At 34.5% G+C, this 26,637-nt stretch overlaps 1 protein-coding gene across 3 annotated transcripts in view; it reads right to left on the bottom strand.

Moving 5' to 3' along the window:
* The window catches only part of ABCA5 (ATP binding cassette subfamily A member 5), a 137,619-nt gene that overhangs the window by 50,202 nt on the left and 60,780 nt on the right, over positions 1–26,637 (bottom strand). For all 3 annotated transcript variants that reach the window (XM_074224697.1, XM_074224698.1, XM_074224699.1), the window contains 10 exons: positions 26,228–26,416; positions 19,481–19,628; positions 18,887–19,055; positions 16,367–16,425; positions 15,917–16,027; positions 13,386–13,561; positions 12,504–12,623; positions 6,174–6,312; positions 5,459–5,549; positions 5,172–5,311 (listed from right to left, as the gene is read on the bottom strand). In XM_074224697.1, coding sequence (XP_074080798.1) covers positions 5,172–5,311; positions 5,459–5,549; positions 6,174–6,312; positions 12,504–12,623; positions 13,386–13,561; positions 15,917–16,027; positions 16,367–16,425; positions 18,887–19,055; positions 19,481–19,628; positions 26,228–26,416 — 1,342 coding nt within the window. The remainder of the gene's footprint in view (positions 1–5,171; positions 5,312–5,458; positions 5,550–6,173; positions 6,313–12,503; positions 12,624–13,385; positions 13,562–15,916; positions 16,028–16,366; positions 16,426–18,886; positions 19,056–19,480; positions 19,629–26,227; positions 26,417–26,637) is intronic.

The following is a 26,637-nucleotide window of genomic DNA, read 5'->3' as shown; positions in this document are numbered from 1 at the left end:
TACACTTGAAAACATTAAGTAATATAATGTTTAGAGATTTTTCACCTATGTAACCAGGTTGGTCTTTTTTTAACATTTCCCTGCATTTTCTCATCTGGTCAACCCAGAAAGGAATAGCAAAAACAGGGAACACAGGAGTAAAATGCCTAGAACTCATAATGTAAAGAGAACAAACAAAAGGCTGTTATTTGTAATGCTAAGCAGGGCATTCTGAACCAAAGGAATAGAGTATATTTGCTCATTAGGATACCAGGATAGACATATACAGTGAGTCTACATGGACAGTGAGCTTTCAATAGGCTGGACAGGGACTGATCTTTTATTGATTAAGAACTTCTCTCTCCGATCCCCCCGAGAAAGAGATCCCAAAAAACCAACCTCCAGGAATATTATAGCCAAGTTCCAGAACTCCCAAGTCAAAGAGAAAATATTACAAGCAGCCAGAAGGACACAGTTCAAATATCGTGGAGCTGCAGTCAGGATCACACAGGACTTAGCAGCAGCTACATTGGAAGCTCATAGGGCATGGAATACAATATACCGGAAGGCAAAAGAGCTTAGAATGCAGCCAAGAATTAACTACCCAGCAAGGCTGAATGTCCTCTTCCAGGGAAAAAGATGGACTTTCAGTGAACCAGGGGAATTTCAAAGGTTCCTTTTGGAATGGCCAGAGCTGAACAGAAGGTTTGATCTTCAGATACAGGACTCAGGTGAAGCATGGAGATTGGAGGAGAGGGGGGAAATATGAGGGACTTAATGAGGATGAACTGCATGGATAGAAAAATGATACTGATAATATTTATATGAACCATCTCAGATAACAGAGCAGGTAGAGGGAGCTTTTATAGTTGAAGCACAGGAGAAAGCTGAATTCGAAGATAAAATATGGTGTAAAAATGGAGTCAATAAGAAAAAAAAGGGACATGGATTGGGAGAAAGAAAAAGGAGAGGGGGAATAGTCCAAAATATTTCACATAATAAGATTTGTTTTATTACAATGAGCTATTGCAATAATATGGAAGGGGGGAGGCAAGGGGGAATGAGGGAAGCTTTGCTCTCATCAGAGATGGCTAGGAGAGGAAACAGCAAATATACTCAATGGGGTATAGACAACTGGAGTAAGGAGTGGGGGAGCAGGGGGAAGGGGTGGGGATGTGAATAAAGGAGGAGAGGATGGACCATGGGGGGACAGTGGTCAGATATAACACATTTTCTTTTTTTACTTCTTGCAAGGGGCTGGGATTGGATGGCCTGCCCAGGACCATAGGGCCAGGTGCATTCTGGGCCTAAGGGGTGGTATGGGGGCTCAGGGCTTCTTGGCCCCAGGACCAGGGATCTGTCTGCTGTGCCACTCAGCAACCCTACAGCAGAGTCAGAGTGAAAGGAGAGAGAAAATATAGTACATGGTAGTGGAGAAATAAGAAAGGAGGGAGTTGCGATCAGCAATGGCAATGTTGGAAAAATATGGAAGGAACTTTTGTGATAGACTTATCATAAAGAATGTGATCCACTCATGACAGAGTTGATGGTGTTGGAACAAAGACTGAAACACATTTTTTGTTATTATTATTTGGGGGAGGGTGCAGGGCAAGTGGGGCTGGGTGGCCTGCTTGGGGCCACATAGCAGGGTGATCATTGGGTGTCTGGGGCCGGATTCGGACCCAGGTGCTCCTGGCTCAAGGGCCAGTGCTCTGTCTGCCACCCAGCCACCCCTACTATTATTACTATTTTATTTTATTTTGGGTCTTTTTTTTCCCTTCTTTTTGGTTTTTGCAGGGCAGTGGGGATCGGGTGGCTTGCATGTCACATGGCTGGATGATTATTGGGTTTACGAGGCTGGATATGGACTTGGGTGCTGGTGGCTCCAGGGCTGGTGCTTCGTCCATTGCGCCACCTGGCAATACCTACAATTATTACTATTATTTTTTTAATTTTAATTTTTTTCTCCCCCCTTTACTTTTTTGCCCAAGCAAGTCTATCTATATTCATGGGGGGAGGGGTATTTTGTTTACTTGTAAACAAGTATATTTTATTAATGTAAAGAAAAACATTTGTACAAAATGAGAATAAAAAATAAAAAATAAATTAAAAAAAAAGAACTTCTCCCTCATAGGCCTTCAAGGTCAAATGGCTTGGTCATCACAAGAAAAGACACCAGCACGACCAGCTGGAGCCCAGTCAGAGAAAAAGTTAGAGGTTGCACAGAAGGTACCAATGAGAGATTTCAGGGTGGTTACTGCTGGAAGAACACTAAGGTAGTGAGTCTGTTGATGGTCTGCATATTGAACCAGGGCAGATACTTCTCATTTTTCAAAAGGTCATTTGTATTTGTCAGGAATAACCAATACAAGACACAGAAGTAGGAGTTTTTCAGTTCTTTACCAGAACAATAAGTCTTCCATGAGTTTTATTACTGCATTTTAAAAATTCTGATTTCTTTCAATAAATGTATTCTTCTCTATGAGAGCAGTATATTTTCTTTTAATCATAAAAAGTTAGCATGAAATGAGAATAATCTGAAGAAACTGGAGGTATAAGTCAATTTTGATAAATTTATAAAATACCAAATAAGAGATCTTTACATTTTAAACTTTAGATCAATCCAAGAGAATAAAGGTGCCCAGACAAGCACTGGGAGGTTGGGGGTGAAGGGATCCAGGCAAGCACCCCTATCTTTGTACGTGCATGAAAGAGGCTTAAGGTTATCAGCCTACCTCAGAACACCACACCTGTTACTGAGACTTCACTGAGTAGCTATCCCAGACCATGGGATAGCTGCCCCTGGAAGGAACATTGTGGTCTCATCTATCAGTTTTTTTTCCTCCTTCATGGAAAGATACAGGTGTATCATTATAGAGGAAAACTATCTACATAAACATCAACAACTTCCTTCACATAAATAAGAGCAGTCTATGATTGTTCTCCCATTCCTTTGGCATCTTCTCCTCCTTAAATATAAGACAATAATGCTTTCAAGGTAATGAAACTATAGTATCTAATTTCTTTTGTACTTAGTTTGATGAATCAATCCCTTGATTTTTGTCTTATGTGGCATTTAAATTTCTTTGTATAATAATTTGGGCATTGAATTATTACTGATGACTAATAAACTTGTTAAATTTTCCAACAATGTGGTATTCTCTTGCTATTTTCTTCTATAAATTCTTAGGATAATGTGACTTGACTTGACTTCTAATTCTAGTCCTTTTCTCTTTGTTTTACAAAGCTATCTAACTTGTAATCTACCAAATTCCTTTGTAGGACTTTACAAATGAACTGTCAGAAGATACACATTCATAAGGATTAGCTTTAATATTGTAGGTCCAGGTTGTAATGAATTTTGACACGTGTGCAAATTTTGACACTTGGTGACTTTGATGGGAAAGTAGGGCATAGGGTAGGATAGAAAAATGTTAATTGGAAAATATGGTTCAGGTTTGAGGATATAGAAGAAATCATGACTTTACAGTCTACTCAGAAGTCCACTGATTATCTATTATAGATACATCTATAAGAGATTTGGCAAATGCTAAATATGAATGAACATTTTCTATATTAGATGATGAGACATAAGTTTCTATTGTCTTTATGGTGATATTCTTTGCTTATAGTTTATCATAAGCACTTCAATATAAGATAGCCAGCTTATCTCATGAAATTATATTTCTTACTGCCTTTAGGTAAGTGATGAAATAGTCAATTTGTGTTTTTACATCTCTAAGGAGATTCTATAAACCACCTTTCTATTTAATTACAGCATTTTAATTACATATTTTTGTAAAAGTTATCTATACTGTTCTGATTCCATTTTTGAAATATTACAACCCTTCACTGGTCAATGGAAGATTGAACATTTAAAGTATCTACTATTAAGTTAACATGTATAGATGGCCTAAAAATTGCAGTTCCTTTTGATTCCTTTTCTTCTACACTACCACCATCACTATAGACTAGAGCATGAAAACAGCTTCAAGGGAATGAATGCCATTTTTTTATTTTATTTCATGCTCTATGTTATGGGGTGAAGAATTCATTACCTAAAGATTACAAACTAATGATGATTTGTCTCTCTGTTACTCTGGCACTCAGAAAACATTATGGAATCTATTGCTGTACTAGAAGCATCTCCAGCACGTGGAATCTCAAAAAAAAAGTAAAATATAATGTTTATTTTCATTAAAATTATGCAAATGGATTAACTATAATAAAGAGAGATTTCACTATCCTCTTCTTTACCTTTACACTTGAGTAGGACTACAATCAAACTCAGAACACACTCTTCCCTTCAAATATTTTTCTTATCATTTACAAATTCCTTATTAAAGTCAGTAAGACTCACTGAAAAGACAGATATTATTTGGAAATTAAAGTAATATAAAAATAACATATAAATAAAATGTTTTTAGAAAATGAAACATACCTCTCCAACCCCTCTCCCCAAATAAAGTGAATTAAGATTTCTTTTCTTCAGAGAGAACATACCTATTCCTAGACAGTCTTCTGCCACAGCATGAATTAAAAATTATGCCATCCCTTTCATCTGCAAAACTTTGAGCCTCAGTGAGGTGATAGACCCCACTCTGATCTTATAACATGTTGATATTATTTACCAGATATTTTAATTATTTTAAAAATATTAAATTCTCTCACTAAATGTTCTCTAAAGGAATGAAGCCTGAAAACTTATTCCATAGACTAGGTCTCAAGTTCAGGGTATGGAATAAAAGATGAAGAAACAGGATTCTAGAATTCAGACCAGTAAGAAAACTTAAAAAGTATATTCTGCTGCTTGTTTCTGTCAAAAGTGTTATGGAAGGGGGCGGCTAGGTGGTGTAGTGGATAAAGCACCGGCCCTGGAGTCAGGAGTACCTGGGTTCAAATTCGGTCTCAGACACTTAATAATTACCTAGCTGTGTGGCCTTGGGCAAGCTACTTAACCCCGTTTGCCTTGCAAAACAACAACAACAACAAAAAAGTGTTGTGGAAGAAAGCAGCCTTCTCCTCAATTATAGAAAAATGAAAGAAAAAAGGTATAGATATTACTTATCACAACTACTAAAAATTATGGAGGAAGGTAATTAGGGAGAAAACTTTTCTGGGTTAGTCCTGAATCTCAACTTAATATCACAAATGGGGCTAATAGTCAAGAAATCATAAAAATAGGTAAATACCTGAAAATTTGTCCATGTCTTTAAAGGGCAAACTATAGACAAGTTGCTGATCATTCTGTTGCAATAAGTTAGCTCCAGGTATATGCTGTTTAACCAGTGATGAAAGAGATTCTGAGATGCAATGCTTATCTATGTACATGCTAAAGAAAAATACAGAAAAGATAATGATGTTTATTACACAGTAAACTAGAAAAAGTTAATTTTAAACCACGATTGATTTAAATTCACATAAAAAATTCAGCTGCATCCAAAATGCCAACAAGGGAAGCAAATGTTTAAAATAATACCTCAGTCGGTAGCCAATTCCCCATTTGCTTTTGAGAAACAAAGAAGAACCAACACATTTCAGCATTCCTTGTGATATCACAGCTTTCCTATCTGTAAAGAAATTAACAATTTAAAAATCCCACTTTGACAATAACTATATTTCAGTACTTTTTATTTTATTTTCCTAATTACATATTTAGACTCCCTTTTAATTATAAGACTTTAATAAAGAGAACAATGAAGAGACTAATGATTTCCCAGATATAAATTAGTTGACAGAGATAACAGAATTTCAATTTTCACCTGCTATTTATTTGTTGCTATTTATTTATAAATTATTTGTGTTATTAAATCTGTATGCAGAAAAATTACTTGCTTGTGCAGAACAAAAGTCTTTCACCTTTTTTTTTTGTCATAGACACCTTTAGCAATCTGTTGAAGTTTGTAGACCCCTTCTCAGAATATTTTGTTGTCTCTAGTAAATGTTAAATTTCAATTAGTCTAGTGAAAATAAAAATGCAATTTTTACCATCCAAATGCCTGGAACCCTTTCAAATCTGTTCATAGATCTCTTGGTCCATATACATCAGGTTAAGAACTTAGGTCTAGAGTAAATGCTCTTAAGCAATATTATTAGTTGTTAAACCTTTGCAATCCCACAAAATGCAATATTTGCTACTTGTTTCCTTAGAACCTACAATCTACTTCTTTTTCTTTAACATAAATAAATCTCACCAGCAAGAATGTCAGCTTCATCCATAAAATGAGTACTAAGAACTATCACTCGATTGGCTTTTCTGTACTTCAAGAGATTCCAAACAATATGACGTGAACAAGGATCCATTCCAGCAGTTGGTTCATCTAGTAGTAATACCTGTATTAAAATAAAATATAAAAAAATTCAAAGGACAACATATAGAGAGAGCAATGTCCAAATTTCTGAATATATTCAAATGTTTCCTTGTATAAAATAAAATTTAAAACCAGAAGTAGATTTTCTAGTTTATTAAATTTTTCTGCCTGAAATTTTAAATTGCTAAACATACAATAGTAGATTGATCATAAATGTCTCCAATTTAAGTGGAGACAACCATTTGGGATGGTTATATCTTTAGTTTAAAAAAATTTTAGTATTAAATTAAAATTAATTCTAAAATTTATATTCTAGAAACTAAATTCTGCACTCCTATTTGGCAATAAAATGTGTAAAAACAAGTGGAAATAAAGAGATAAGAGGAAAAGGAGAACATAACACAAAAATCTGATCAAACTGTGTTTACTACAGTATCCAAAGGCAAAAGTTGCCTATCCAAGTCTATCTGCAATTCAAAACACATTTATTAAGTCTTTATTATATGTAAAAGGCCCTGTGCTAAACAATGGGGACATGAAAACAAAGAGTCCCTATACTCAAGGAACTTATATTCTGGGGATATTGCATGTAAAAATATCAGACACTAGTAACTAAATATACCATTCAGAAAATGACACCTAAACTGTGATTTGAGGAATGTAAAGGACAGGTATGAAGGAAACACATTTTAGATACAGGGGACAGTTTGCCCAGTATAGGAGGTGGGACATCAAGTAAATCGTGGAATAGTAAATCGTGTGCAGTGGAATACTGTGAAGTAAATCTAGAAAGGATATAATGGTCTGGTCTAGGAGGAGAAACAGAAGGATGTGAACCTATCATCAAGAGAGGAATTTCAAAGTTCTGATATACAGAAACGGACAAGTTATAGGTGAAATATAGGATATCATTTCTGAAAATACCTTCTGGCATGTACAGCTTCTCAGAACAACAAGAGATCTCTCAAATCTCCTCCTCATGTGCCAATTCCTTCTCTGTTTCCACTGATAGATAATCATATTCCTCCCATACACTAAGCGTGGGTACTTCCCAAGCCTCTGCTCTGGACTTTCTATTCTTTTCTCAATATACTTTTTCTCCAGTGAATTCATCAGTTATAACCCCCCCCCCCCCCCCGCAAAGGTTTAATTTCTGGTTCAAGTATCAAGACTTTAATTTCTCTTGAGTATAATCACTGCATTCCAAATTCAATACATACCAAAGTGAGCTCATTATCATTTCTTCCCAAATTTCCCCTTTCCCAAACTTCACTGCTTCTGTTGAAGGTTCCCAGGATCCTATTCTTATCATTGACTCCTCAACTCTCTCACATCCCACACATCCAATTACTTTTTAAATCTTGTCATTTCTACCTCCACATCTCTCAGATCCAACCTCTTCTTTCCCCTCATATGGCTAACACCTTAGTCCAGGCCATCATTACCTCTCAACTATTATAACAGTCTTCTAATGACAGGTCTCTCATCATCCCATCTAGCTACATACCTGTTACCAATATAATTTTCCTTAAACATGTGCTTTCTCTACTCAGTCTACACCAGAAGTTTCCAGTTGTCTCCAGGACCAAATTTTAACTCCAGTTTAACATTTAAAGCTCTTCACAAACCTGGCCCCAAACTATTTCCAACTTCACTTTCAATTATGTCCCTTCTGATACTCTGCCATTCAGTAAAAAAAGACTTTCTGTTTCAAACTTATAACACTCTTAACTCCAGTTTTCATATTTTTGTATAGTCATACCATGTGTCTAGGATACTTTCTCCTTAAATTTTTCTTCCTTCCTTTAAAAGCAGTTCAAGTACTATCTTCTACTTGATATTTTTCCTGATTCTTTAATAGTACTCTCCAAACTATCCTATATTTAACTTGGCATTTATTTTATTTAATGTTGTATACATTTTTACATGTTTTTGTCTATCCCATTTGAATATAAATTCATTCTCTAGGAATTCCTTACATTATTTTATTCTTTATATTTGTAATCTAGGACTTAACACTGGATCTGGCACATATCAGGGAATTGGTAAGTTCTTATTAATTGATATTTATATATAAATATTCCAAAATATCTCAAATACTAAACAAGTTTAAAAGAGAACTCCTATTTTCCTCCAAATTCATCTCACTTCCAAACTCCTCCATTTCTGTTGAAGGTAGCTCCATTCATCCCTCCATTTACCCCAATTTGCCAGCTTTGAATCATTCTTGCATTTTCCTTCTCTTTCATCATTATCTCTGTCTAATAAGTTGTCCCATCTTTTTTATTTTGTCTTTACAATATCTCTCACAAGTATCTCCCTCCTTCTATCTATTTATATAGCCTCTACCTTTACTTCAGGTTTAATTACATCTAGCCTGGGTTACAATTAAAGTATTCTAAATAGGTTCTGTCTCCAGTCTGCTTTTTTCCAATTTATTCTCTATATATGTTCCAAATTGATATTCCCAAAATGAAGATAATGCTATGTTCCTACCCCTAAATCTTTAGTCTTAGACTCTTTCTTTGTGTTTATGTATATATGTATTTCCCCACATAAAAAAAAAATCCATTAGATACCTGCTAGACAGATTTGGACAGGTTACTATAAATAGATGTTATGAACTTCCAAAGAGAAGAGACTGCTGAATGATGGACAGAATGAAGTAAAAAGTATAGGATGCCTGGCTCCTCCCACATGGACAGTCTGAGATCCATTATCATCTAGGGATCTAAGGGAGACCCTAGACTTTTATTTCCATAAATACAAGGAGACAGAAGGAATATGAGGAATAAGTCTAAAATGAAGTATATTTTAACATAATTGGGGGGTTCTGAGAAATACAGTAGCAGAGAATCTCAGCCAGAGGAGTATACACTCTAGAGACATAAGGTTAAGGTAGATGATGAATAGAGGAGTTAGACTGTTAGCAGGGCAAGGAAATTGTGCATTTGGAATTAAAGGAATTAGGAGATGGTAAATGGGGTAGGCACCTACAGATATCAATCACAGTAATTAAGAGGACAGTGGTAAGAATTTATTAGCTATTGATCAAGAAAGTGCTGAGGTTCCCAGCAGTCAATAGTTCTTGAAAGAATTTGCTTTTTCTGAAACTTAAGGGAAGAAAGGACACTGAATCTCATAAGGCTGATAATCCTCAAGAGTCTAAATGAATTTATATTCAATGGCATTTGCTTTGCTTCTTTGTTAGGACAGCAGTTTTCAGATGCAGCTCCCCTTACTCTGACACAACTTTCTCCCCACATAAAACCCTCACAAAATTTATTCCAGTCCTAGCTCTCTTTGGGAGTCCTGATTGGTCCCAGCTTCTCTGATACTACTTCCTAGCAAAGGATAATTAAAAAGCCCAAGTTATGTAGGCTTTCAGATTTGGTGGGTACCTGAGAAAATGGGAGTCACTATGTCCTTGATAACTAACCAGACACATTTCCATTTGAGACAAGGAGGGGCCATGTCCAGAGAAGTTAAATACCTCTATATCCTTTTGCATATCTTGGCTGTGTTGAAGCAAAGTAAACTTCCTTCTTTGTTAATTCAAATGATTCATTTCAATGAATTCATGAATATCTAATTTTGTCCCAACACTGAACCTGACTAAGAGATCTCTGGTTTCAGAGCCATACCTATAACATTTGGAGTAGTCATCAGGTTAAGACATGGATGGCTGAGGTTGGGGAAATTAGAGAAAGAAGAAGGTGGTATGAACATTGGCAGGACATTGCCTGGCTTCCTGTTGCCAGAGTTGAGTTCTCCTCTATGGTAACCACAGCAGGCTCTTACTCAGACAGATGGATTAGCTCTGTGAGTGCTGGAAGAGGCTGTCGGGAAAGGAGGTATATAGGGAGATCATATTCAGCTCCCAGCTTTCAGGAACCGTGCAGGGAAAGCTAGCAAAGTTGATGTGTGAGACAAGTGATGAGATATTTCCCAATAGCAGTAGGGAGGAAGTGAGAGGCCCCAGCCAGTAACTCATCCTTTTGGTCTCTTGATTCAGAGGTTCAGATTTCTACTGAGAAAGCTATGAGATAGTCATGAGATTGGAGAAGTGAAGCAGACTAGAGGATGGGGAGTTCCTATCTGTAGTTAGAAAGCCTTGCCCCTATCACTGCTGTGGTACCCAAGAAAGTTCAAACAGAATCTGAGGAATCCATGAAGGCAATCCTGCATGTGAAATATATGCTTGGCTCCTCATTTAGCCTTATGCATTAAGACCCTATTTCTATTCTAGGTCCTAAAAATAAAAATGTAGAGTCTGAAGGTTCTGCTCATCAGAATCCAGGAAGTGAGAGCATTGCTCTTGGGTACTCATTGGCTCTGGCTGACTAAGATCTTATTTTTCTCATTTGCTTTGGTGAATCTAGACAATAATATTTCCACAGGTAGCAACAGATTCAAATTTTGAAATCCAATACATTCAGTGGCATGAAATTACTGCACCATTACTACAATGATTCAAGAAGAGCAGTTGTATACTCTCTGGCAGTGGATCACCATTTTAGGAAGCAGCATCCAAATTTAATTCCCTAAGTAGGCTAAGAGCTAGGGATCCCACACTCACCAGTCAAGCCAAGACAACTCTACCTCAAGTCTCAGCTTACTAGCAAAACATATGAAGGCTTAGGAACAGAAATTTCCAAAGAGTGAATGAGTCTCCAAACTTAGGTGAGGATGTGATTGAAACATCTAGTCTTTATTAGTCAAATCAACATGGTCCCCCATGGAGATGACAGCTCCAACAAGTTTCCATGCTCTCTCCTTACTGTCATATACTCCAAGAAATAAAAAGAGAAAGCTTCAACAAATATTTTATGACTCATATATTGCTTCAAGTCCCAACTATAATCCCACTTTCTACAAGAAGGCTTCCCTAATGCCTCTTCCTTAATTCCTGTGCTTTACCACTTCTAATTATTTTCTATTAATCTTGAATATTGCTTGCATGGCAAATATGTCTCCCTCAGGAGATGGTAACCTTCTTGAGAGCAGGAACTATCCTTTGCCTCCTTTTGTCTCCACCAACACTTAGCACAGTGCCTGATACGCACTTAATAAATGCTTATTTATTGACTGATATGTAATTTTTTTCAGTGTGGTGAATGGAAGAAAATCTATCTGCAGAATAAAACCAGTAAAGTGTTTTTTTCCTTTGATATGGAAAAGCAGTCAGTCAGTATATATTTATTAAATGACTAATATATGTGAAGCAATGTGTTAAGTGCTAGGGACACAAAGAAAGGCAAAAGACAACCCCCCACTCTTGACAGGTTCACAGTCCAATGAAAAAGCAAATAACTGTGTACAAAGAAGCTATGTACAAGATAACTGGAAATAATCATGAGAAGGAGCACTAGAATCAGAGAGATCAGAAAAATTTTCTTGTACACTGTGAGAGTCAAACTAGAATTTGAAGGAAGGCAGGACATGAGGAGAGAGAGAGCCTTTCAGAAATGGAGACAGCCAGTGAAAATGCTCAGAGTTGGGAGAGGAAGTGCCTCATTTAAGGACCAGCAAGCATCTAGTTACTATGGTACTGAAAGAACAAATAGGAGGGAAGTGATGCATAGTATAAGACAGAAAAGGTACTTCAATGCTTTCACAGATCTGTGATCTCATTAATGTGGGCATGGTTTTGATGACAAAGTAGAGGAAACATATAAAAATCATTTCTAAGAAATCACTATGAAAATTTACACTTAGCATAATTCAAATTAAGCTTCTTCACCTCTTCAGTTGCACTTCTTCAGATTTAGTGATAAGTGAATATTGATTAGTTTTAGTTTACAAGTACAAATAAGACAGAAAAAAATTATGGTTAAGAGCAAGAAAAAAATTATTTCTAATTGTATTCAGCTAAAAGGTATAGTAGATACCATAGTGAGTAATCAAAACTCTAGGTTTTGGGTAAAAAAGATTCAGAACTAATGTGAACCACTTAATGCTAAGATTTTCTGCTTAAGGTTCAATAATTTTGGTTATATATTATAAATATCTTGATACAAGTCATTTCTCAGGGGATTAACAATCTCCAGTAATCAAATAGCAAGTAATTTCGTAAAACTGGTTGACTTTCTCAACAGGCTGGGTATTAGTATCTCAAGTGTCTCTATATCACTTTTCTAAATTCCAATTTGCAGAATATAGTAGCTGTTCGATGGGTACATTTTAGATACTTTAAGAGTTTACAATATTTACCTTGGGATCTCCAAGAACAGCAATTCCCAGTGATAACTTTCGCTTCTGGCCTCCACTTAATTTTTTTGCTTGGTTATCTTTGATGGCTTGCATATCTAAATCTAGCAAAACTTTCTGCACCTTCATAAGAAAAAGGGTGAAATTAATAAAACAAATGATATATTATCATGCTATTTAAATGATGATTAAAAGTTTTAGAGGAAACAGGGAACACCACTATGAAAGTGTGCAGAAAAAAAATGAACAAAACTCTTAAGAATAATTTATACAATGACAATAAATATTAAGAGAAAAATAACAATTAAATGATAAACCACTTGACCACTTGTCCAGAAATCTAAAGATGAAACCTCCTGTCAGTGAGGTAAACTTAAGATGCAGAGGAGACATACATTTTGGAGTAAGGTCAACATTAGAATCAATTTTGCTGGACTATGTATGCTTATGGTGAAAGTTTTTTTTCTTTTGTTACTTTTGATTTTCAGTGGAGAAAGGGTGGCCGATAAGAGGGATAGACTATTAATGAAGATAAAATAATTTCATTTTTCCAAAACATATATATAAAGCATATACATGGCAGTGAAAATAATTTACTTAATCACAAATATTGCATTTCAAATGCTTGGTTTTAAGGTAAGATTATTTTTGACAGGTATGTATATGTATATAAAAAAAAAAAAACCCATTCAGTTAACACTGCCCAGAACTCTGCTGGAATATCTTCCACTTTTTGACCATGGTAAGAATAAAAATTTTCCAAGATTCATTACATGTTCTACACTGTTTTTTAAATTGATTTTTAAAACTAACATAGTTTTTTGATTGCATGAGACAGATTTGCCTTCAGGGTTTTTATCACTATTTTCTATTTGAGCAACATACCTCTTGTATTACACTGTTGGCTGGAATCCCTTTGATAGAAGCCAAAATTGACAAATTCTCTTCCACTGTTAGTACATCAAAGTTTATATCTAATTGTGGACAAATTCCAATCATTTTTCTTGCTTCAAATATTTCATCAATTTCTGAAACTCTACGTCCATAAATAGAAGCAAGCCCTAAAAGAATAATCATAAAAATTATTTCAAATATAAAACCTTAACTCTTGATATGTGATAAACTATGCTATTATTAGAACTATAATATAATTAATGACACAAATCTATTTTTAAAATGCTACTATTTAAATTTCTATCAGAAAATATTGATGTGTTTACTTTCATTTTGATATTGAATACTTTAAACCAAGGGGTAAGAATAAAACAATTGAAAATAAAAAATAAAAAAGCAATTTTTTATAAATAAAACTATCAGATAATAAAATATGAGTACTTTACTTTTCAAAGTAAAATATGGCATTGTTTTATATAACTGACATTTATAAAGCACATGAAGGTTTACAAAGCATTCTGTGTAAATCATTTCATTTGAGCTTCAAAATAATGTCAGAGAGACAAAGACTGAAGACATCATTTCCATTTTATACATGGCTCCAAAGCTAGTAAATATCAGTGGTGGGTTTGAACCCAAACCCTCCTGATTCTGAATTCAATATCCTACCTCCTAAGACCAACCACATAATCTTTCAGCTATTCCTTAACCCAAGGCAAATTTAGAATTCTTGTTTTATAGGCAATGTCTTTTCCTTCTTCTAGAGAAAGATCAAAAGAATATCTTCAAATGTGAAGCCTTAGCTCTTCTCTACTAGCATCATACACTTTAAGGGCTTATAAATATTTATTTAAACATGCAATTTTCTGTGGGTTTCATTTAATCTTGGTCTAAAATTGATGACAAATCTTGAAAAATTCTGAATTAAAAATATATAAATCATTTATAATGACTGATAGCATATAACAGAAACAAAATTTAATCAGTATGATATAAATATTTTATAAGGTTTAAGGAATTCTTTAGTTTTCATTTTCAAGTGTTCTGATTAGCACTATTCAAACTACTCTAAATTGATTCTTAACTTTATAAAATTTTGAAATAGAACAGGCATGCCCAGTTCTTTTGATATGTACCAAGAAATTTCACAATGGCAATAGGAAATGAGGTAGTAATTACACTTTAATAAGACATACAGTATGAGGGCACATGGCATAGAAAGTGGAGACAAGAAGAAAATTACAAATAATATGAGGATAGGGAAAGGATGGTAAAGTAAGGCAGGCAATGTGAGAAAGGGGAGAGGCACAGATGAACAGGCACTCACATGAACAGGGATTAGAATTAAGAGCACTCAGAAGTATGGACCCAGATGGAGATGGATGAGTGTTTGGAGGGGAGTAAATTTAAGGTCTCATTTTTATAGATTTTTTAAGTGGAATAGACTAATCACGCTTCTTTTTCCATCTTGGGCTTTAGTTCATCAACATACCAAATTATCTTACTAATGGTAGCAAAGCTTTTAATGTGAACATATTTACATCAACTCAAAATTATCAGCACCATATAGTGTTGTCAGGTCTACTGGAATACATCTGAGATTTGCATATAATAGGACCAAAAATTTCTGACAGCAAAACCTAGATGGTTTCCCTGGATACAGCATATATTACCAGTTTATGAAATGATATAATTTGGAAATTAACTTCCTCTGATCGTTGGAATAGTTTGTATATGACTTCTAGGTTCCCATTTGAAATCTTACTTCCAGCTATTGCTACTTTATACTAGCTACTTAAAGTTATTATAATGATTAGAAACATAAGATGGAGTGGGGGACAGGGAGGAATTTAGAAAGACCAAAACAAAATCAATTTTAACACACACTCAGCATGTGCATTAAAAATATCAGTGCTTTGAACTGATGCTGAGCAAGATGAGCAGAACTAGAAAAACACTGTACACCCTAACAGCAACATGGGGGTGATGATCAACTTTGATGAACTTGCTCATTCCATCAGTGCAACAACCAAGGACAATTTTGGACTATCTATCTGCAATGGAGAACACCATCTGTATCCAGAGAAAGAATTGTGGAGTTTGAACAAAGACCAAAGACTATTTCCTTTAATTTAGGGGAAAATCCTGTTATCTTATGTAATTTTTCTATCTCTTAAACTTTATTTATTTTCCTTAAGAATATGATTTCTCTCTCATCACATTCAGCTGAGATCAATGTATACCATGGAAACAATGTAAAGACTAACAGAATGACTTCTGTGGGGGGTGGGGGGATGGAAGCAAGAATGGGGGGGAAAAATTGTAAAATTCAAAATAAATAAAATCTTTCTTTAAGAAAAATCTATGCTTCTTTCCTCACAAAGAAAAACTAATGATAGCAGGATACTATGAAAAACATTTGAAGAATATTGGTCTAAACTATGATACCTTTACAGATTATCAGAACATCAAGTGAGAAAATACCTTAAATTGCTCAAGAGACAGAAGATATAAACTCTTACCATCTGAAGGTGGGCAGAGTCCACAAAGAATGTTCATTAATGTGCTTTTTCCTGTTCCACTATGGCCAAGTAATGCTGTAATCTGACCCTCATATATGTCAAAAGACAAATCTAATTAAAGAAAGAAAAAACTATGAACATGATGACAGTACAGATGAAAAAGATTAACAGTGATTAATGCGTTTACATCAATAGAGCAACTTTTAGTTACTATGGCAAAGTAAAAAATAAATTTTAAATCTGTCACCATAATCTACTACAAAATAAAAGACTATTCTAAATGGGTGAGAACTACAATGAGAACTGAAGAGTAAAAAGAAATCACAGCTTTACTTGCTATACTTCAAAATACAATGAAAGTTTATTTTAAAAACATTCACAATACCTGTGTACATTTTTTTACTAATTGTTTTTAAATTTAATATAAATTATACTAGAAAAATTACATACTTCTTAGTGCCTCCACTGTTTCACTTTTCTTTCTGAATGTTTTCTGAATACCACTGATTCTGGAAGATATATTTTAGTGAAAAGAGAAAAGAGATTAAGAAAACATAATAATATACTACCATTATGCATCAAACATTGATGACTATTATAATAAATTAATTTAATAAATGACCAAAAATTGAATTCTTTTTAAAATCTATAGAGAAGACATTTCATTCCCTTACATTCTTAAGACCTGAAGATCTTCTCCCTGAAACTCTAAGCATACTTCTCATCAACAGTATATCATTATTTAAGAGGAAAAAAAACAGCCATTAGTCATTTTGCTTCAGTTTCAGCCCTCAAGAAAAACTGAATGACTTAATATTTAATTAAACTACTAATTACAGTTTATAAAACTCTGTAGGATTAGAATTAGACCATCTTAATCATATTTTCTTCCTCTTAAAAGTTTTTCCAACTTGCTGAAAAATTTTATGATTGTAAAAATTATGCAACAGTGACCAAAAGACAAGAGTATATAGGTCCAGACCCTGCACACTGTATGCTTAGTTTGTTGGGAAAAATTTAGTTTAATGTGCTTAATTTCAATAACCTGAGGCTCAGAGAAGGGCAACAGAAAACTTAACTGCATTCAATTAATTTAAGACTTCAGACCCACATGAATTATTGAAAGAATGGAAATGTCATTGCTAAAAAACTGCTGATGATTGTTTTTTAAATAAATCATTGAAATGAATAAGGATTAGCTAAGTAAACCGTATTACTTGAATATAATACACTATAACTGTGCCATAGGAAATGAAGACTGGAGAATCTAGGAGCTTAGGAAGACTTAGATGAAGTGAGGCAGAGAACTGGGAAGGAAAAATAAGGAAACAATATTCATAAAGACTATAACAATACAGATAAGAAAAATTCAATAATGCATGACTATAATGATGAAGCTTGGCTCTAGAGAAAGTTGAGAAAGTAACAACTCCATCCAACCTGCTTCTCTATAGGAAATGAAAGATATGGAATATTATGGTATCAAACTAAGTTTATCTGAATTCCAGCTATTCTACTGCTTTCATATCCACATACCTAAACTATCATAATTCCATCTTGCATCACAGAATGCAAGACTATTAAATGTTTTGCTAAAAATCTAGATAAACTCTATAGCATTTCATTGATGTAATTTGTGGGGGGAAACGGATTAGTCTGGCATTACTTAACTTTTACGAAGTCATGGATGGTAAACATTACAAGAATGTGAAATGGTCAGTACAAAGAAAGGAAGACAAGAGATGGAGTGTCATGTAAGATAAATAGAGATGATCACTACAACTGTACCACTGAAAAATGCCTTCACCTGAAAGGTGAAGCCTGAGACTGGAAAGACAGGCTGGAGTCAGATTCCTCCTCCAAACAGTTGCCAAAAGGAAGATTTAACTATATAAATTTCCTTATTCCAATTCCAGCATGCTCCTATTGTGTCTACAGTAAAAGATAAGGCTTTTTGGTTATTATTTTTAAAGTCCATCATAATTTGAATAGAAAAAAATCTAGGGAAGGAAGATCAATTAGGAAACCAATGCAATAGGTTAGACAAGATATAATAAGGGTCTGACTGACAGTAGTAGCTGTGTGAATAAAGAGAAGAGGCTAGATATGAAAGAGTAACAGCTGGAATAAATGAGGTGAGGAAGAACAAAAAGATAAGAATAAGCCTAAATCTTTGAACTTGAAAATTTGAAATAATGGTAATGTGCCTTCAACAGAAAAAGGGAAGTTTGGGAAGAGGGTACAATTGAGGAAAAAATAATGTGTTCTATTTTGGACAGGAATTATCTAAAATGTTTCAGAGATATCCAGTTTAAAGTATCTAATAGAAAGCTGGTGATGTGAAATTTAAGTTCAGTGGAAAAACTAGGTTTAGTAATTTCAACTCATCAAGGGTAGCTCAGGGCTACCTAACTCTTCATTCATCTTAAGACTTCAGTTTCGTATTAGCTAGTTTTGTATTGTCCTTTACCACCCCAGAATGAATCACTGTCAGAGAAAACAAGTAAAAAACAAGACTGAATCAGTTCTGCCTTCTCTGTGTCAGTTAATATTATCTTATCCATCCAGAGCAATAATTTTATCCCATCTTTGATCCTTTTCTTATCTATGCCTAAAGCAATTTGTAAAATATGTACTTTGTCAACCAAAGACTATCACCTTCAATTTTTAAAAAAGTTATCTTATTATGTAATTTTCCTATCTCTTATACTTTATTTTTTTCCTTAAGGATATGATAAATCATCACATTTAACTTAGATCAATGTATACCAATGTAAAGACTAACAGACTGCCTTCTGTGGGGGGAGGGAAGTGAAATTAGAGAGAAAATTGTATAATTCAAATTAAATAAATAAAATTTTAAAATATGTAGTTTGACTTTACTAATTTTCCTCACCAATATCAACTTATTCTCTCTTTAAGCACTTCTGATTTCTGTCCAAATTATAAATGAATACTAATCACTCATACCTGATAGCTTCTTTTCCTATGAATTCTGAAGAAACGGGTTCAATAATCTCACTAAAACCAGGATTTCCATTAACATTGCCCTCAGAGAGCTCTTTATAATTTCTTTTGTTCTTTGACCAATATGAGGGCTTGATAAAATATAAAGATGGTCTTCGTAATCCAAATTCACCTGTAAAGAAAAATACCTAATTTTTTTAAAACAAATTACAATTACTGTTAGTAGCTGAATCACAGATAATTGCAACTATGTGAAACACAAGACAACTTAGAACCTAAAATCATAAAAGGAATCCTAAAATTCAAAGCAAAGATAAGGTATTTCTTCAGTGGAATTCCAAGATTCTTTCTTCTTCTTCTTTTTAATCTAACTTCAATCTAATTTTGACATTATTTGAAACAATTAATATATTTAAAAACTTAAATGAAATTATTAGAATGACTATTCTAATACTATTCTAAAAAGGGGCTAAGGGGACTCTTTTCTAAAAAAAAGCGTTTAAAAATACAAATACATTCATATATATTTTATATGTATACATACAAATATATATATATATATTCTAAAGATGACCTTATTTTGTATAACTTGCATACCTGGAATAACTTGATCAAGATAAACAGCTAAGAGGATGTAAAATACACTATTGAGTGTCAGCATTATAATGGCAATGATAAGAGGATATGGACCTTTGATCAAATTGGAAAATAAAGCACCTTCATCTAAATCTTCCAGATACATGACCTGAAAAAAATTAAATTGAATTTTAAGATTATTTGATTAAAATAAACTTATGGCAGCAGATTACAAAATAAATATTAGTCATCACTGTTAAATTCAACTTACAAAGATTATTTTTCATGACCAAAGTTGGAAGTCAAATGTAACAATGAATTTACAAAGAAAATAATAATGATAAGAGAACCTATCATCATCCTACAAAAATGGATTGCAACTATCACAATATTTATTATGAACCTGAAAATAAGAAAATCCTCTTAACAGAATGCAAGTTATGGCTAATATCAGACAGAAAATCAAGTGGATACAAAAGATCACAGATCTAGAGACAGAAGGCCTTCATTTTTGCATGTGAGAAAACCTAGAGAGATTAAGTGACTTGTCCAACATAGCACAGGTAATAACTGGCAGAGTCAAAATTTGAACCCAGGTCCTCTGAACTCAGTCAATGATTTTTCCATTCTACCATTTTCATCACTTGGGTCTAGAACAGAATTAAGTGAATGAGTACTTGCTAACTGTTATTTTTTGCTAACATTTTTATGCTCAGACTAAATGAATAACATTATCAGAGGTATAATATCCCTTGTCAAAATCACAGTTTAGCTGATCTCCATTACATGTACATAGAGTTAAATGAAATTCTTCCAAGATAGGTACACAATCAGAGGGACATTAAAACAAGCTGAATAGCAAGAATCATAAAATATCTGAATTCAAAGGTCATCTTTAATTCTACCTAACAGAAATAAGAAAAGTTCTTCAATTTACATTTCTAGCACTTAGCACATTGCCTGCATACAATAGATACTTAATGAACATTTACTTACTAATCTACTTCTAATGTACTTAATAACTGTACCTCACCATTCAGTGTCCTGACCTACTGACTCATCAACTTTAGGAAGCAATAGCAAGACGGGTTCAAGCCTGGGGAAGACATAACTCAGCCAATTTAGTAACTTGTCATGTTCTTAATTTAAACTTAAGTACTTAAACTGCTGTTGTCCTTTATTTTCAGAGCCCATTTACATCATGACTGGCATCCTGACCTGAAGTGAACTGGCTTGAAGTAAGGCAGAGTTGTATAAAAGTTTGTCAACTTCACTCTCTCCTCTCAAGTCATCTGAGTCTAGTAACAACAGCCCAGGATGCACTGGATGACTTAGGTGCTGATCCTTGACCAAATTCTAAATCCTGGCACAGAGTCTGCTTTAGTTACTTTCCTGGCTATTCAGGTAAAGTATGAACAAGTTTGCAGTACACATCTGCCTAAGTCATTGATGGTGGTGAGGTCCATCAACGACCCTCACCCTGGTTTAATCCATCTGCTGAGATGTGTGACCACTGTACATGCTACAGCTGAAGAGTTACAGGTAAGAGTTAGGTGACAGGTGGCCACAAATGGAAGATGAGCAGCCCTGAAAGAGCTCAAGAAGTCCTCACACTAGAGGTGCTAGTCTTCCTTCACCCTCTCATACACAATTTTTTACTGAACTGATATATGATCAAGCTTACTCCACCATTCCTCAGTCACACATTAAAAAGGATAACTTTAATCTGCCATTACTCTTAATGAACTATCTCCATGTTCATGAACTTTGAAATTCCCTTATCATCACTATTTTTTCCACCTCTCCCTTTGTCTTCCAATGCCAAACCAAGTTCTTCACCTACACTGAGACCTTTACAGTGCCACAGTCTTTGCTTTTTCCCACTCCTTGGTGAACCAGTTGACCTTTACACTGCCTCTTCTCTTGAGTTCTCTGCCCTCTTTTCATATCACCAATTCTGCCTGGTCAAACCTTAACCCTGGATCATTCCCAGCATCCTCTGCCTTCATTTCTACAATTTTGATGAATAAAGCTGGAGAAAAATCACAAAAACATACTAATTAGGTGCACTACCTGGGCCCTCACTGTTATGGCTAATTCTTGTATACTTCCCTAGCTCAACATGGGGCAGCTAGTTGGTGCAGTGGATAGAACACAGGGTCTGGAAGATCTAAGTTCAAATGTAGCTCACACACTTACTAGCTGTGTGACCCTGGGCAAATCTTATTCAGTAGTTCAATCACATCTAACTCTTCACAATCCCATTTTGGGGTTTTCTTGACAAAGATTAAAAGTGATCGGCTATTTTCTACTCTAGTTCATCTTACAGATGAGGAACCCACACAAATGTGAATCTTTATCTAGAGTCACAACACAGCTAATAGTGTAGGAGGCTAGATTTAAACTCATGAAGATAAGTCTTCCTGACTCTAAGCCCAGTGTTGCACTGGTTAAATCTCTTAACCCCTTATTGCCTCAGTTCCCCATCTGTGAAAGGAGAACTCACTGGAGAAAGAAATGGTGAACTACTATAGTACCTTTTTTTTGCTTTTTGCAAGGCAATGGAGTTAAATGACTTGCCCAAAGTCACATAGCTAAGTAATTATTAAGTGTCTGAGGCCAAATTTGAACTCAGATCCTCCTGACTCTAGGGCTGATGGTCCATCCACTGCACCCCCTAACTGTCCCTATTCCAATATTTTTGCCAAGAAAACCCCATGGATAAATTCCATGGTGTCATATAGAGTCAAACACCAGCTGAGCAACGTCAATCAACTCATTATTCCACAGTGGCTTTTCATTCCTCCTCAAACCTCCCTGAACTCCCCCTTCACCTACCTAGCTTCTCAAATGAGAGTCTTGTCTCATATTTTGCTGAGGGGGAAAAAAAGAGGCATATGCCAATATCTTCCTTTTCAACTCCTCACCTTATCTCACATTGCCTAGTTGGTTTCTATCATCATCTCTTCTTTCACTTCAAGTAGACCTTCTCATTACCAAAGTCAAACTACATGAACAATTCCACTCTATTCTGTCTCTATCAGCAGACTGTCCACTTTGTCTTCACCACTGCTTCACTTATCTTCCCTGGTAAGTGGATTCTATCTTCTGCCTATCAATAGGTCCACATCTCCTTATCATCAAAAAAGTCTCACTTGATCCATTTATCCCCTCTTTCATCCTGTCTCCTGCTTAACAGGACCTATTCTATATCCAATAATCTCTTGAAAAGGCCATCTACAATAGCTGCCTTCACTTCTTATCCTCTTCTTAATTCTTTTCATTCTGATTTCTGGCCTTATCATTGAATCAAAGTTTCTCTTTGCAAAGTTACCAAATACAATAACTTTTTCTCAATCCTCAATCTCTTTTGACCTCACTACAACCTTTTATACTCTCAATCATTTCTTCTCCTTGACACTAACTTCTCTCTAGAATTTTGTAACACTATTCATTCAGATCACACCAACTAATGATGAGCATCCCACAACAGAGTTCTGTTGTGGGTCCTCTTCTCTTCTCCCTCTATACTATTTGACATGATAATCTTATTAGCTGCCTGGATTCAATTAATTCTATGTTAATGATTCTCAAATCTATTAATCCAGTTTTAAACTCTCTGCTGATCTCCAGTCTTACATCTTTAGATATCTATTAGATATCTAAAACTAAATGTCTTGTAGAGATCTTAAACTCAACATGTCTAAAATGGAATCATCTTTGCCTCCAAACTTTTCCAGACTTACCTTTTCCTACCAGTATCCCAAGCTCATAATATAGGTGTCATCCTCATCTTCTCACTATCTCTCATTTGCCATATTTAAATAACTGAGAAGGCTTGTCAGTTTTACCTTTGAGTATCACTTAGATACATCTCCTTCTCTCCTCTGAGAGAGCCACCACCAAGGTTCAGGCCCTTATCTCTTCAAGTCTAAACTATTGCAATCTTCTGCTAGTCTGCCTGCCACACAGCTTTCCTAAGTCTAAAACATTCTCCATTAAGCTGCAAAAATGATTTTCATAAAGCATAGTCCATTCATGTTACTACCCTCTCCCCAATTCAATAAACTCCAGCAACTCCCTATCACCTCCAGAGTCAAATTTAAAATCTGCTGCAAGCAAAGTTCCTCACTCAGTACCCTACCCTTCCAAGGTTCATAAAGTTTATACTATCCTTTTTTTTGAGATCCACTGACACTGGTCTCCTCCTTATTCCTAAAAAAATATGGATTATCTCCAAGCATTTTCTATTTTTTAAATTTTATTTAAGGCAATGGGGCTAAATGACTTGCCCAAGGTCACACAGTAGGCAATTAAGTGTCTGAGACTAGATTTGAACTCAGGTCCTCCTGACTCCAGGGCCAGTACTCTATCCATTGCACCACCTAGCTGCCCCAGGTAGCTTTTTCTAATTCCTTTTAATTCTAAAGTCTCCCTTCTCTTGATAATTTCCTTTTTTAATGTTATGTTTTATCTTTTGTTCAGTTATTTGTATTTTGATTCCCCCATTAAATTGTGTGCACTGTGAAGACAGAGGTGTCAAGAACATAGTAGGCACCTAATAAATGTTTATTGAGAGATTATAAACATTCCTTCAATTATAAAAGCAAAGGATACTAAACTTTTCTATTTATAGGTGTGGGGGCAATTAAATATGCCAATAAATCTATTTTTACATTGTTTTAACATCTTTTGTTTTAAACATCTTTTAGATGTTTCCCCCCTCACAAAATGGAGGGGAAAAGTTCAAATATGCCGTAAGATTATAATAATAAGGAATTTCATTTCTTCAACTTTTTGCAGAAAAAAAAATCATGATACTCTGCTTATTCATGGGGTCTTATGGGACATCTCAATCTGATACATTTATATGATGCAGATAAACTCATGAATTTTTAATTCCCTTCAAAGTAGCCTTTGACTGAGTGAAGAATGGAATAGGTTAATGTAGAGTTATCAGAAGGTCATTTGGGTTAGTATAAGAAAAGTAATACAATTAATTCCTATACTTAGAAATAAGTACCCTTAAACATTTGAATGTTGAAGAAATTATTTTTAGAAAGAATGATCAATTAAAAAATCTGAATTCATTTCTACATGAGACACTGAAATTATATTAAGGGGAAAAAACCCTACAACCTGGATAACTTATATGACAAGAGTTATACATACCATCACTCCATCCCATCAACTAAGAGCTTTCTAAATGCTAAGGAAAGCAAAACTATTTAAAAAACTATTTAGGGTTCATTAATGCTAGCATATTAATTTTAATTTTAAATAAACCGAATTATAAAAGAGTTGTATTTTTGTGCCATATTTTACACTTCATATAGTATACTGGATGACAATCACAAAAGTTAGAAATCAGAAAATGTAGGTCATAATCCCAGAGAGCACGCTAGAGCTGTTTTACTTTAGACAAATCATTCAGACTCTAATAGTCTCAGTTTTCTCATCGTAAAGTAGAGATAATCTTTCCCAATTTTCTAACACTGCCTACTCATATTTTATAAGAGTCTGTCAAATTAAAAGGAATGTTACGAGTTAAATGAGAAAATACAAATAAAATTTAAATATGAAGTGATTTATTATTTTGTGACCATTTTTATAAGAACTTTTATAATTTAATTTGTAGAATGTTTCAAAGAAAACTAGAGGAGGAAAGTAGAGGAAATGAGTGCAGATAAGTTTTTCAAAGAGAAGCTGAGAAAAGAAGAGACAGAGAGTGTAACAGCTGAAGGGGCCACCTCTGGATTTGATTTTAAAAGTTAGGGTAGGGAAAGCTAGGTGGTGCAGTGGATAGAGCACCAGGCCCTGGAGTCAGGAGGACCTGAGTTCAAATCCAGACTCAGACACTTAATAATTACCTAGCTGTGTGGCCTTGGGCAAGCCACTTAACCCCACTGCCTTGCAAAAAAACTAAAAAGTCAGGGTAAATTTTGGCATTTCTGAGAGGAAAAGGAAAGTCATTAGATAGGTAAATATTAATGATTAAAGTGAGATGATGGAGGCAATCTACTAGAGAAGAACAACCATCACAACTCTTAATCTTAACATTTCTTTGTATAAAAAGAAAAACAAATTTAATACACTATGATATATTTTTAAAAAACAGTATTCTTAGGGGCGGCTAGATGGTGCAGTGGATAAAGCACCCGCCCTGGAGTCAGGAGTACCTGGGTTCAAATCCGGTCTCAGATACTTAATAAATTACCTAGCTGTGTGGCCTTGGGCAAGCCAACTTAACCCCATTTGCCTTGTAAAAAAAAACAAACCTAAAAAACCCCAAAAACCCCCAAAACCAGTATTCTTGACACTAAAGTTTTAATTATAATATCTTCAAGAAAATCTTAAAAGTCGCTAGTAAAAACAATGATTGTGCTGTACTCTGCAAAATTAAATAGCATTCCTGACAGATATGGAGAAGTGTTATTGATATTTCTTCAGTAATGATTATATTATGTAGAAAGAATAAAAGGGCTTTTTTATTTATATTTCCAATGCTTAGCACCAGTGTCATGCACATAGTAAACTCTTAAATGCTTTATTCAATCATTCAAATAAGGATTTAAGTATGTTGTGGAAAACTATAAAACATAAATTAAGTTATAAATAAAATGTATCTTTACTACTTCATATCATTACTTTTTTCATATTCAAAATTTAGCATTTGCCACATAACTAAACTTTTTCAATGTCATATAAACCTTCACTTGAGATACAAGAGAAGAGGATTCAATGAAAGTATAGTTACATTTTACTCACCTGTGCAATACCAATTAAAAATGTACATTGACAGAAGGGGCTTAAGAGCCATACTAAAGACTTAGGGAAATCCTCCAGCAGTACAATCAGAAGGCCCACAAATCCAAAAGCTACTGTAGCTAAAAATTCAACTATTCCCACATGCTTTGATTTTTTAAAAAGAGGTGTAAGCATTAAGGCAAAGAAAACCTAAAAAAAAAAATTAAAGTTAACAAATTAATTTTAATTATAAAATTATCATATAAAATAAAAATCAATATTTGGCTCTTGTGTAAGAAATTTAATTTTCATACACCATTATGCATACAAATACTGAGAAACAGTCTCAAAATGCCAAAATGTGTCAAAATGTTAAAATATTAGATATAAAAGATATCTGCAAGTATATTCGCATTTTATTCACATGGATG

This window comes from Macrotis lagotis, chromosome 2 (assembly GCF_037893015.1).
Source record: "Macrotis lagotis isolate mMagLag1 chromosome 2, bilby.v1.9.chrom.fasta, whole genome shotgun sequence".
NCBI lineage: Eukaryota > Metazoa > Chordata > Mammalia > Peramelemorphia > Peramelidae > Macrotis > Macrotis lagotis.
Note: the sequence above shows the minus strand (reverse complement) of the source record. Positions and strands in the feature narration are given on the sequence as shown.